Source organism: Scatophagus argus, chromosome 10 (assembly GCF_020382885.2).
Source record: "Scatophagus argus isolate fScaArg1 chromosome 10, fScaArg1.pri, whole genome shotgun sequence".
Taxonomy (NCBI): Eukaryota; Metazoa; Chordata; class Actinopteri; family Scatophagidae; genus Scatophagus; species Scatophagus argus.
The window spans coordinates 3823405-3835499 of record NC_058502.1 but is presented as its reverse complement, the minus strand read 5'-3'; the positions used below and the strand labels follow the sequence as shown (position 1 = coordinate 3835499).

Genomic DNA, 12095 nt, shown 5'->3' with positions numbered 1-12095 from the left:
GCCACACGTGACGATCACAACACAGTCGGGGACTATTGTGCTCAAAGCTCAGTGCAACAAGATTAACTGAGCCATAAAGTCAGTGAACTCATTCAGTGATTCGTCAGTATTAACCTGCAAATTTAGCTAATGGTCCCATAAATAATCAGCAAAGTTTGTATCAGTGTGCTGGAGAATATTTCTCGCCTTGTCTCTTCCTCTGAAGGACAGCTTGTTTAATCTGAAGATTTTATTGGACACTTGGAACCTACAGTAAGACACTGATATAAATGATAACACATTTTTTTTCTTGCTCAATAAAGATTTGTGTTAAAAAAAAAAGGCTCTGGGTTTGGGGTGGGCTTTGGGTTGAGAAGGTGTGAGGATACAACGTGTTGCTGATCTGCTGGAGTGCAGCATACCGGAAAGCTGGTTCGACTGACCCCAGAACAGCACACAGCACTCACTCTCTCCCTTTTCTCTCTTTCCTCCACAACCCATGAAACTGGAGAGGCCTTCTCCCAACAGGATCAGTGATCATCCTGCCCAGGCCTCTGGATGGGCAGTCGCTCAGGTCCACTCAGACACACGACTGTCTGAGGGATGAGGCCACGTGGGCTCAGGAGCACATCGCGAAAACCGCCGTGAGTAAAGCGTAGCGCTCAGTATGCATCTGCTCTGAGGTGCACCTACGCATGAGAGTGAAACTGTAGCAAGAGAAGAAAGTTTTAACCCACAGAGTCTGCATCACATCATATCAAGAGTGTTTCAGAATGAAAATCACAAAACCATGAGATATTTGTTGGTTTACGGAACACACAGTTTGTCCCTCAAAACGCAGCCCAGCGTGTGACGGCTGTTTACTCAGCCCCACTCCGACCAAACACTGGCACTATTCATACTGTGCCAGCACACTGAGGAGCCCACTGGAAAGCTGGACACACACACACACACACACGTGGTCTGTCGCAGGAACCACAGGCTCGATGTACGTTGAAAATATATCAATATTATTTTGTTTTTTTAAATCATTGTACTGAATATGATTTGAGTTACTGTCTTGTGTGAGTCAAGCATATATCATTAACTTGACCCTGACTGGTAGGCGTTTCCCTTCGTTGCCCAGTGCATGCTGGGATACGTTTTCAACAGACAGAATTTGTTGCAGAGAATTAACAGATTGATATTTTCTCTCTGTTCTTAACTTTGTTTAATCTCTCTCTCTCTCAGCTTTGAGTACAAGGTGTTCTGAGAGCTACAGGTAAGCAGCACAAACAGAAAGACCACAACTCCAGAAACTAAAACATGAGAAATGGGCAAAAAACACAATAAAACCAAAAACTACAACTTTAAATATTACAATTTAAATAATTTTTTAAAAAATAATACTATAAAACTGAATATTTCTCACATTATTAATTTAGACTCTTTCGATGGCACCAATGCCTGAGGAACATGCTGTACATGCAGATCATGATGACTTAAAGACACTCAAATAAAACACTACCACACTTGAAAGTAAAGGAGGTTTCATGAAGGCTTCTTGTTGCTTCAGAAAAGGTAAACGACGCCACCGTGTGGGCAGATGTTGTATTGCACAATCTCCAACGTTACGTTTTGAACGATAAGAACTGTAGGAACTGATGAGTGGCTTATAATCCCTGTAGGGTTGTTCTTCTAGATCAGCTCTGCAGGCCAAAAATAACACACACACACATATATATATAGATAGATAGATATGTTTATTTTCTTCATTCTTTATGGCAATAAGACTATTAACAAATGGTGTGATGAATTTGATGTTATTAATGATGGCTCATAGTGACACACATACACTCAACATCTACCGTCAGCGTCCCTGTTTCTGGCTCAAAGTGAGAGAAAGAGAGAGAGAGAGAGAGAGAGAGAGAGAGAAAGAAAGAGAGAGAGAGAGAGAAAGAGAGAGGGAGGAAGGAAGAGATGGGAAGGGACAGAGAGAGAGAGAGGGGAGGAAGAGGTGGAGAGAAAGAGAGAGAGAGGAAGCAAGAGGGAGGAAGGAAGGAGGGGGGAGGAGAGATGGAAAGGGACAGAGAGAGAAAGGGAGGAAGAGAAGGAGGAAGGGAGGGAGGGGTCACAGTCCCTGAGCAGATCCTGCAGCTCATAGTTACTGATTTACAGCCATCCACAGGCAGATAACGTAAACGTATCTACTTTAAACGTAAATACTTTTGTGTCACCCCAAACAAATGTTCACATGTGACAAATGGACAAACCCGATTCATTACCAAACTAGAATGCGTACATTTTGTGGTTGTTATTTCTTATGAATATATTTCTCATTTGGTCTGAGAGACCTCAAATCTAAACAAAGAAACAGTTACGAATGTGCAGCTTTTCCATCCTCCTGTGGCATTTTTAAGCCTACATACAAACATTACGGTAACTGACCTCACATTATTCGTAATATTTGTTTAGGGTGAAGCAGTCCAACTAAAATGAAAGCATGGAAAAACCACTTTTGGTTAAACTGTTAATTGCAAATGCACACCCCACAGCCTTAAACTATTCATAATGTTATGATATTTTCCTTTAATGGCGCTAAAACATCATCCTGTATCCTCTCCGTCTCGGACTCCTACGTGGAGTGACGGGAGGCGAAATAGAGGGAGACAGGCGACAGATGGGCAGAGGTGAAGACTTGTAAGGACAGTGATGAGAAACCTCACTAAACAGATTAGCATAGCTGGCTCTGGCTTGTGTCCTCCTGCTTCACCTGTCAAATCCCAAAAATCTAACAGCTGAACTGGGAGCAGGCGTCACTTCACTTGACCTCAGCCAAAGCATGTGGAAGCAAAAGTTTGGGAGCTTTCCATGCGTGCCACTGAACCAGACAGGTCAGCAGGGCAAGTGGACACTGACGGATTATCGCTGTGATATTCATGAAAGGACACTGCGCCCATCACGCAGGAAGTTAACACACCACACACAGTTTATGATCACAAAACAGCCCCTGCAGGAGCAGCTGGTTGTTTGGTCCAGTTTCCAGGCTTCCTTCAGTGTCTCACTGACTCACTCAATATTGTGAGCCACTGTCTCACTGACTCACAACATGGAGTGCTCATGTTTAGGTCAGATTCCTCCAAACTCTGCTACAGAATATAAAAGCATTTTAAAAGCACTTTATCCTTTACTCCTTTTGTATATCCTCGTCCTTATTTATTATTTATCATAGGTGTACCTCTACACAGCATTGTATCATATTTTAATGCTATGACTGTGTGTGTGTGTGTGTGTGTGTGTTGTGCAGGGTTAATTAGGGCCAGGGTTTTAGGTGGAGGCTTCTTGCACAGTGCAGAGCTGGAAATAAGAGCAGGGAGTCATTGTACATCAGGTTTGATGTTTATTTGTTTGTGTTTACCTGTCCAGGTGCTGAGTTTGGTCCCACACCTCCTCTAACTTGATAAGTTCGATAATAGCCTGAGATAAGTGATCACGTAGACATGCTGACATATAAAATAAAATACAAATGGAGGGGGAGCATACAGAGAAACATTCACCTGAGTTACAAAAGCTTTTCTAACTCCAACTCCAAAAATAACTCTTGGAAATGCTGACACATTCAAGAGCCTTTATTGTCATCATGCAAGCATGACGGAATTATGTAAAGATTCTCGGCTCAAATGCACACATATAAATAGCAGCAAAAATTTAAAATGAACACTTATGAAAAATATAAAAATATAAAACACAAAGTAAAGCAAATGAAGTGCACCTAGTGGCAGTGTATGGTGTGCTGTGAGTGTTGGATTGTGTGTGTGTGTGTGTGTGTGTGTGTGTGGCTGGGGTGGGGGGGTGAAGTCCTCATGTGAGTTTGTGTCAGACAACGTGACAACATTTACATGACCAGCTAAAACTCTGTGGGCATTTGTATTATGTCACGATGTCTTTTCACTTCTTCATATTTGCTCCTGCAGAGCATTTGCAAAACGGCAACAGGTGCAGGATGCTGTATATCTGCACTTATTTGTTTAAGAGAGTTAATCTGTAAATGAGATTGGGAGCATCCATGCAGACATCTATCTGACTTTGAATCGTGTCTGCAAGTAATAAGCCATATGGACCATATGGAGCACCTGACCAATGGCACGCCTGAGGACGGTAAAATCACACAACTCCTCCTGATCGTAAGAGGATAAAGCTTTCAGTCTTTGTGTGTTAGTAAAGTTCATGCTAATCTGCGCTGGTGCTCTGCTCTGACTTGCCCATCCTTTGCTATTTTGCTCAGCAGGCCAGTGTGCAGACTGGGCACGCAGAAGCTCTGCTCCGCTTCGGACCGGTTCTGAAGATTAAAGAAGAAGATGACAGCAATGTATCGTTCAGCCTGTCTGGAAAACAAGGAACTGATGGCTTTGTATGGAGGAGAAGGAGATCCTTACGGTGGCAGGGATGAGGACTGTACCAGTGAGGTGAGGCTTTGAAGATGAAAAATTTCTTATTAAGCTTTAAAGATAGACAATATACATATATATATTTAAAGCCTGCTATGCCTCATGAAAAAGATCTACAAGACTGCAGCAGGTTTTACACATATTGTGAGCTACTGCAGGTGATCATGTTGATTGTAACTATTAATCCAAGCAAATGAGACTTCTTCAAAATTGTATGTTACTTATTAAGACTAGTTTGTTTCATGCAAAGTTAATTTAATGCTGTTATATAAAAATAAAAAATAAATCCAAACTGTTTCATAGTGGGATGTATACTTAAATAAGCTGCGGTGTCTTTATTAACACAGTAAATTTTTGAAAGAGACACACTATATGTACAAAAGTATTGGGACTCACCTCTTTATTATTGTACTCAGGTGTTGTATGGGGCTGTTTTTCAGGGTTTGGGCTCAGCCCCTGACCTTATCTATTCCAGCATGACTGTGCCCCAGTGCACAAAGCAAAGCTCCATAAAGACATGGTTGGATGAGTTTGGTGTGGAAGAACTTGACTGGCCCACACAGAGCCCTGACCTCAACCCCATCCAACACCTTTGGGATGAACTGGAACGGAGATTGTGAGCCAGGCCTTTTGGTCCAACATCAGTGTGTGACCTCACAAATGCTCTGCTGCATGAATGGGCACAAATTCCCACAGAAACACTCCAACATGTTGCTTCATTAGATATAGTTATTCAAAAAGCTGATTTTGTTTTATTTACCATGAGTTCAATTTGCCCACTTTCACCTCCTCACCACAAATGTCAATGAGATTTGATACATGAAATACAAGCGTTGCATCTGCTGTGCACCCTGAACCCAGTGTTGCTGCTGCACCACAACTTTCCACTGAAGCATCCTGCTTAAAAAGAAAAAAGGATGACTCACTGTAAGGTTTAATTATTTCAGTTAGGTAGGAATTATTACAATTTTAAAGACAGACATTTCTGTGAGCCTCTTTCAATCCTTTTACATCTAATTTAAAAATAACTTAAAATACAATAAAATGTGGGACTTTTTTAAGCCAACACCTCAACCCTCAGCCAAACAGAAACATCTCATTGTCTATTATGTTGCTGTTACTGGATGCATCCACCTAATGGCATAATGTTAACGACTTCCAACCTTTAAGGAATACGATCTTGATTCAGAGTGCAGCGACGAGGGAAAAGGCGCCAGAAGCGTTCGCAATTCTCTGTCCCTGGAAATCTACGGCTTGCAGAGGGAGAGGCATGTTTACTTCTCCAACCAGGAGTACTACAGGAGGCTGGAGGAGCTGAAGGCCGCCCACCTGAGGAACATGGCCGAGCTGGAGAGGATGTACATCAGCCAGGGTCGAGGGAGGCCTGGAGAGGAAGAGGACAGAGAGGCCAGACTCTCAGTCAGGTTGGTTATGTAACAACAACAACAGATGAAAGAGTCAGATGTTCAGTCGTTCACATCAAAATGCTTTTTCACCTCTGGGAGTTCCACTAATAAAGATCATTTCATTTTTCAAAGAAATCGTGCTCACTTTCCAACCACAACACTCAAATGTGTGAGAAGAAGCTCGAGTGATTTTGGACAGTGTAGGTGATTTTCTAAACCACTGCTTGAGCTGTTTTCAGCAGGTGTTTGGATGTTACAGTACAGCAGACGATAGGAAGGGCTGAGGTTAGAATGTTTTCACAGGGTAACATCTCGTGAATATATATTTCATTTGTTTATTTAATCTATAAATGTCACAGTTAAATTGCAAACTCACATCCTCTGCTATCTGTGGTGTGCTTCATCACAGCAGGGGATTTTTGAATGACAGACACAAAAAAAAAAAGGTGGTTCCGTTAAGATCTCTGCACTTCCTCAGCCATTTCATTGTCTGCAGTTCTCCATTTTATGCCAGATTTCAGTAAATGTGTTTTGTAGTTCAAGGTCAAGATTGGTGCTCAAAATCAGCATTGCCAAAATGTATAGCTATGAAAAATACTTAATAATGCATAGTCAACTTGTGCACCAATACTTTTGTCCAGATCAACTACAGTATTGGAGTCAGATTACTTTTCATTCAGCTGCAGTATACACTTGTTCAAACAAAGATCAGATGCATGAGTACTGCTGCTCTGCAGTTGTGCAATCATTCTCATTCAGTGCTTATTTCATCATGTAAGTTAATTTCTCTTCCTTCCTGATATGAAATCTCTGCGCCTTGCAGTAGTGCGCCTGTCAGGAAACTCCAGCGGATCAATTCCCAAGAGGAGCTGGATTTCCATGAGACATCAAGCGGTTCTGACCAGTCAGAGCTCTGTGGTGCAGACATCATGGGGGAACTGGAGCTGGACAATCTAAGAAGAGCTGGCTATGGCCAAACCTTTGGGAGGTTGGTGAAGCAGAGGCAGACGGGGGGGCATTTTTGACAATTTTTAGTTGATTCAATGTTGTATTTGTTGTTGACCTGTGACATTTCCTTTTCAGAGACTTCCTGCCGAGCCCAGAAGATATGACGAACCAGAAGCAGTTTAGATTCCAGCCAAAGGCCACCTATCAGAAACCACAGGCAAGACAGTCCCGTCAGGCTGCAGTCAGGATTAGGTCTAACTCCAAGATCACCGTGCCCAAACCCTTTCAGATGATGCTGAGAGAGGAGGAGAGGAAGAAGCACAAGGTGCGGACACGTTCGGAGATCGAGCTGGAGAACACGCTGCTGAGACGGGAGCTGGAGGAGCTCCAAGAGTGCCAGAAAAAGTTCCGGGCATCGCCAGCACCAGCGCACATACACCTGCCTCTCTATGAAATTATCAGCCGTCGCTCCAGTCAGCGATCCAGCCGAAGCAGAAGTGCCGCTAACCGTGACACGAAAAGAAACCGGGCGTCCGCTGCTGCTTCCCCGCAGCCTTTCCATTTCCTGGAGAGAGAGAGGAGGAAGAGGGAGGCGAAGATTGTAGCGGAGCTGGGGAAGCTGGTACCAAAGGAGGAACGGCAGGCCTTCAAGGCTAGGCCGATGCCCAGCTCTGTGTATGGCAAAGCAGACACCAAGACCATGAGCCGCCGGCCCCGGTTTCTCAGTATCTGCACCCTGGAGAGGGAGGCTACGGAAGGCCAAAGTGATCCAAACTCTGACCTGGAGCTGGATGTGCTCCACACCAAGTCAGAAACCCTTCCCGGTTCCTGTGGGCCTCAGAGACGTCCATCCTCCAAGCCAGTGAAGAAGCAGATAGAGCTGTCCATTGAGATGGTGAAGGAGAGTGAGTGGTCCAGCATGGACCCGCTCAAAGCCGCCACCTCCTGCAACACCTGCTCACCTCTGCAGCCGGGTGGACGCTCCAACAAGAGCGACTACATCAGTGTGTGATAGACGGTGTTCATAAATCAAGATGGCACAGAGGGAAGAAACTGTCCAAACTGCTTTTCTTGTAGATTAGTTTAATTCTGCATCAAAGTAATCAAAGCTTGCAATATACTGAACATTAATCCTTTTATCTCCTGCAACAAGCTATGTGTTGTTTTCATAAAGCGTTTTTAAGCTCTTAAATGTAAATGGATGGCATTTTAGTGAGCAAAATTGTATTTCTATCTACAAATACCTACAAATTGTAAAGCTGATTCTTGGGAGAATTTGAAGCATACGTCGTTAACATTCATGTTTGGTTGCTGTGTCTTCGGTCTCATCTTTTTTGGTGCACTGCTGGATTTCTTGCCCCATTACTGCCATTAGCTGTCAGTTTGTGGACTGGCATGAAACCGTCAGCAGGACTGTGACGTCACACAGACGTCTGCGCTCAGTAGTGCTGACAGTGAATAAGAACTCATCAGGGTACCTTTAATGCCCCCCCCCCCCCCAAAAAAAAACAACAAAAAAACTTTTTAAACACACAGCTTTGGAAAAAAAAATAAAACTTAAAAAACTTAAGAGTCTCTAGTTTGTTTTATTTATCATAAATTCATAATGTGAAAACATACAATGTGAAGGGAGGTCACTTGAAAAATCCAGTGGAGGATTTATGAGGTAATGAGCGGGACATGTCCAACCAAGCGTCGTTTAGCTCGGTTGGACATGTCCCGAATACTGGACTGCAAAAGGACTGCGATGCGCCTTGCAGCCAGAAACACATGAATAATGACGTTGCTCTGTAGATGCTGGATGTGTACATAAAACTGACCAAAGGAAGCTCTTTTGTGCACACTGAAAGACAGACGCGATGTCTCCACATGTGTGCCAGATGCAGCTGCCGAAACAGGTGAGCTGCAGGCGAGACCTGAATGGAGGCAGACCCGTTTGTCAGCAGGTGGAGAAGAGTTGCAGCTGGTTTGATCTGACCTGTAGTTTATATTTTACTTTTTTTGGTGTGTAAATAAAGCTTTTTTAAACATTTTTATTTCGACATTGTGGATGGGGGGCAGTGGGATTAGCTGGTTCCTTATGTGAGATATCAGAATCAAGGAACTGGGTTTGGTACAGTTGCGGTCTTCTTACCTTCTTACACTTACACTCTTCAAAGGGCGTGTATCCAGCCTACTTCCTGTTGTTTGTGCCGGCATGTGCGATTTCTAAACACAGACATTCATACGCGAGAGCAGTATGCGGTTGTGCCTCAGGGGAGGTGTGATGGATGCGGGGATCGTGCTGGTCGTGAGGTGCCTGTTCGCCCTCCGTAAGTAACAGTTTATGGACTTATTGAAACCGTGTAGCGGGGAGCGCGATTTGTTCCTCATACTTTCACACACTTGCATAAGAGTTTGGCGACGTGCAGTTTGCATCCCGCACCGTCTGAGTGATGGTGTGGTGCTCACTGCGGCTGTTTAACCGTAATATGTATGCTGTCGTCAAGCTAGAGTAGAATGGAAAAACAATGTAAAGAAACGATGAGCCGTTATTCATTCATTCATTCACTAAACTGGAAGAGAGAAGTTTGTTTTTTGTTGAGCCCCGTTGTTTATTTGAGTCAAACAGCTCCTAGTCAACACGTTTCCCTCTCCTCATGCATTTTTCTGTCTCTCTGTTCCTGTCTCTCTGTCTCTGTCTCCCTGTTCCCGTCTCTCTGTTCCTGTCTCTCTGTCTCTGTCTCTCTGTCTCTGTCTCTCTGTACCTGTCTCTCTGTCTCTCTGTATCAGTGTCTGCGGTTTTGGAGGTTGAGCTTCGTTTCCTCCCGCGTCCCTATCTGTGTGAAAACCGTAATGAATGAATAATTCCCACACAGTCTTACGGTTTGAGGCTCGGTATAACACGACGTGTGCTCAGAAGCGGTCGCATATCTACAACAAAGCTTAAAACCAATTCATGCTCATGGCATTTATTTGTGTGTTTGTTTTTGTTTTTTCCCTCCATCCAGTGCAATTGCTGTCACTTTGCAGTGCGCATGTCATTCCGTGCACAGTCATTCAGGATGGGTTACGGACAATTTACAGCATCCCGGAGTTTAAGGCGACTGACTGCCATTACTGGTGGACAAACAGCACTGTAAGACATGCCTGCCTGATGACTGAACTGCTGATCTGAAGTAGTTTGTAGAGCTGTCTGCTATGATTTCATTGTCCCTCCCTCCTCCTTAACCTCAGGATCACGTGCTGGCTCATCACATGGGTGAGATGGATGGACTGGTTCTGATGAACAGCAACACGAAGCTTTGCACCAGTGAATGCTCAGAGCTGATCCACTATAGGAGGGACTGCATCTCTGAGGTATTAAACATGTGCAACAGTAAATGCACTTTTTGCAGAGATATTAGATTAGATTAGATTAGATTAGATTAGATTAGATTCAATTTTATTGTCATTACACATGTACAAGTACAATGCAATGAAACGCAGTTTGGCATCTAACCAGAAGTGCAATAAGCAGTAAGTGCCAGGTATACAGTATTTACAGTATGTACAGGGTGTGTACAGGTGTCTGTGCTACAGATATACTATAAACATGATATACAGGTAGTTGTCATAATATACATGATGCAGAGTTAGATGAGATGACCTCTTCTGTTCTTTCTGCTTAGGGAGTCCAATATGAAGCCAACTGTACTTGTGAGTCATCAGCATTTTCTGTCAATCATTGCTTCACGTGAGAGGAGTGAAAGTATTTTATCGAGTGGTCTGATGTGAGAATATTTTCTTTTTACAGCCATCTGCAGAGGAAATACAGAATCTCAGAACTGGGAAGGTAGGGACAAACTAAAATGTTTTTTCGTGTTATCAGACAGATGTTACATTGTGAGGAAGTCAAAGCTCGAGGTGAAAATGAAATGAATGTCTTGTTTTGGTTTTCAGAAACTAAAAGCCACATCCTGTTTGCACGTTTCATTCAGAAATTCTAGCCGTAAGCTTCCACTCAAGAGGTTTAAAGAGGGCGATCACAGGCTACGTAGAGGCAACACCCGCTTCCCGGTGGATGCCTGTGGCCTGTTTAAGACAATGCTCAGGGCTGTAAAAAAAAAACCTGTACGATTTCCCGAAAAGAAAAAAAATATTCCACATGTTTTTTGTGTCTCTTACTAGCTTAGTTGTCATGGCTGTTGTCTTGGGCAATTCAACACAGATGGCACAAATGATTGAGCAGTCAAATGTGTCCCAAAAGTCTGAATGCGCCTCAAAAGCTTAATATTTTGAGAGTTAGATGAGAAGAATCGATGACATAAGACAGGTATGGATCTCCTAAATCAACTCAGTTAGAAAGCTAATAAGGGTATTTCCCAAAACGTTTCCTTTAAGAGGCTCCCTGTTGTGGAAATCTCCATCGAAATTACTGCATGTCAGAATTGTAAGTTATGATGGCAGCTAAATGTGTCTAGTCACATTGTTTGAATGAAATATTGGATTTTAGAGGTGAAATAAAATGTTCCCTTAAATGTCAAACATACTGATCTCTTGACAGGGATTAGCCGACACCATTGGGTCGTTGTGGCTGTTCCCATTGTCCTGCTGCTGGTGGGGATTTTCCTGTTCAGCTTTTTAAGATCTAACCGTGTCATCACAGAAAATGAAGTGGGATGCGTTTAAAACTCCTTTTTCTCTCAGCCTTAAGCTTCAATACTGTGTATGTCAAAGATTTTCTAACTGTATTGTCCTCTTTTGTACTTTCTGCACTGTGTGCAGGTGGTAAATTAAAATAAACTGGGAAAAGTATCCTATCTTGTGTGTCTTTCTTAATAAAATAAATCCAACTGCTGAGAGAAAGTGGAGGTGAGGGTTACACAGTGTAACAGTCTAGTGAGGAGGAGACTGGAGGAAAAAGCAAGAGGAAGACTTTTGTTAGGAGCTATTCAGTTAACTGATACGTCCTTTCTTCAAAAACAGGCCCATAAAATGTAGTTTATGGTCTCTCTGATGTGATAAGACTTAACCCAACCACGCTGTTCATCATCTTGAAGTGAGATAAACGAAGGTATCAGCTTAATTTTACTCTTTCATTAATCAGTTCACAGTTAAAGTATCCAGATGTTTGTGTATACATGGGCATTGGAGTGAGTCAAACTGTCCCACTTTTGATTTGATCAGGTATTTTAACATGTTCATGTCATGTTTACTGAGAAAGACTGTCGATGTCTCTGGTATTTCCTTTAATTTTCAATAATAACACGATCAAAGGAGTGAGACTGCAGCCAAACAAACCTATTAAAGCAGAAGAGTTTACCACTCCTGTAAAACACTTAGTCAGGGACTCAGAGCAGTTCGTTATCTCTCA

The 12095-nt window shown here is 43.0% G+C and overlaps 1 protein-coding gene across 1 annotated transcript; it reads left to right on the top strand.

The window, feature by feature from the left end:
* The first annotated feature begins 4181 nt into the window (after positions 1–4181).
* Positions 4182–8262, top strand: LOC124066080 (protein FAM161A-like). The gene is made up of 4 exons (XM_046402165.1): positions 4182–4424; positions 5577–5830; positions 6636–6800; positions 6896–8262. The coding sequence occupies exons 1-4, from the start codon at positions 4317–4319 to the stop codon at positions 7770–7772; spliced, it is 1404 nt and encodes a 467-aa protein (XP_046258121.1). The 5' UTR covers positions 4182–4316; the 3' UTR covers positions 7773–8262.
* The last annotated feature ends 3833 nt before the right edge of the window (positions 8263–12095 follow it).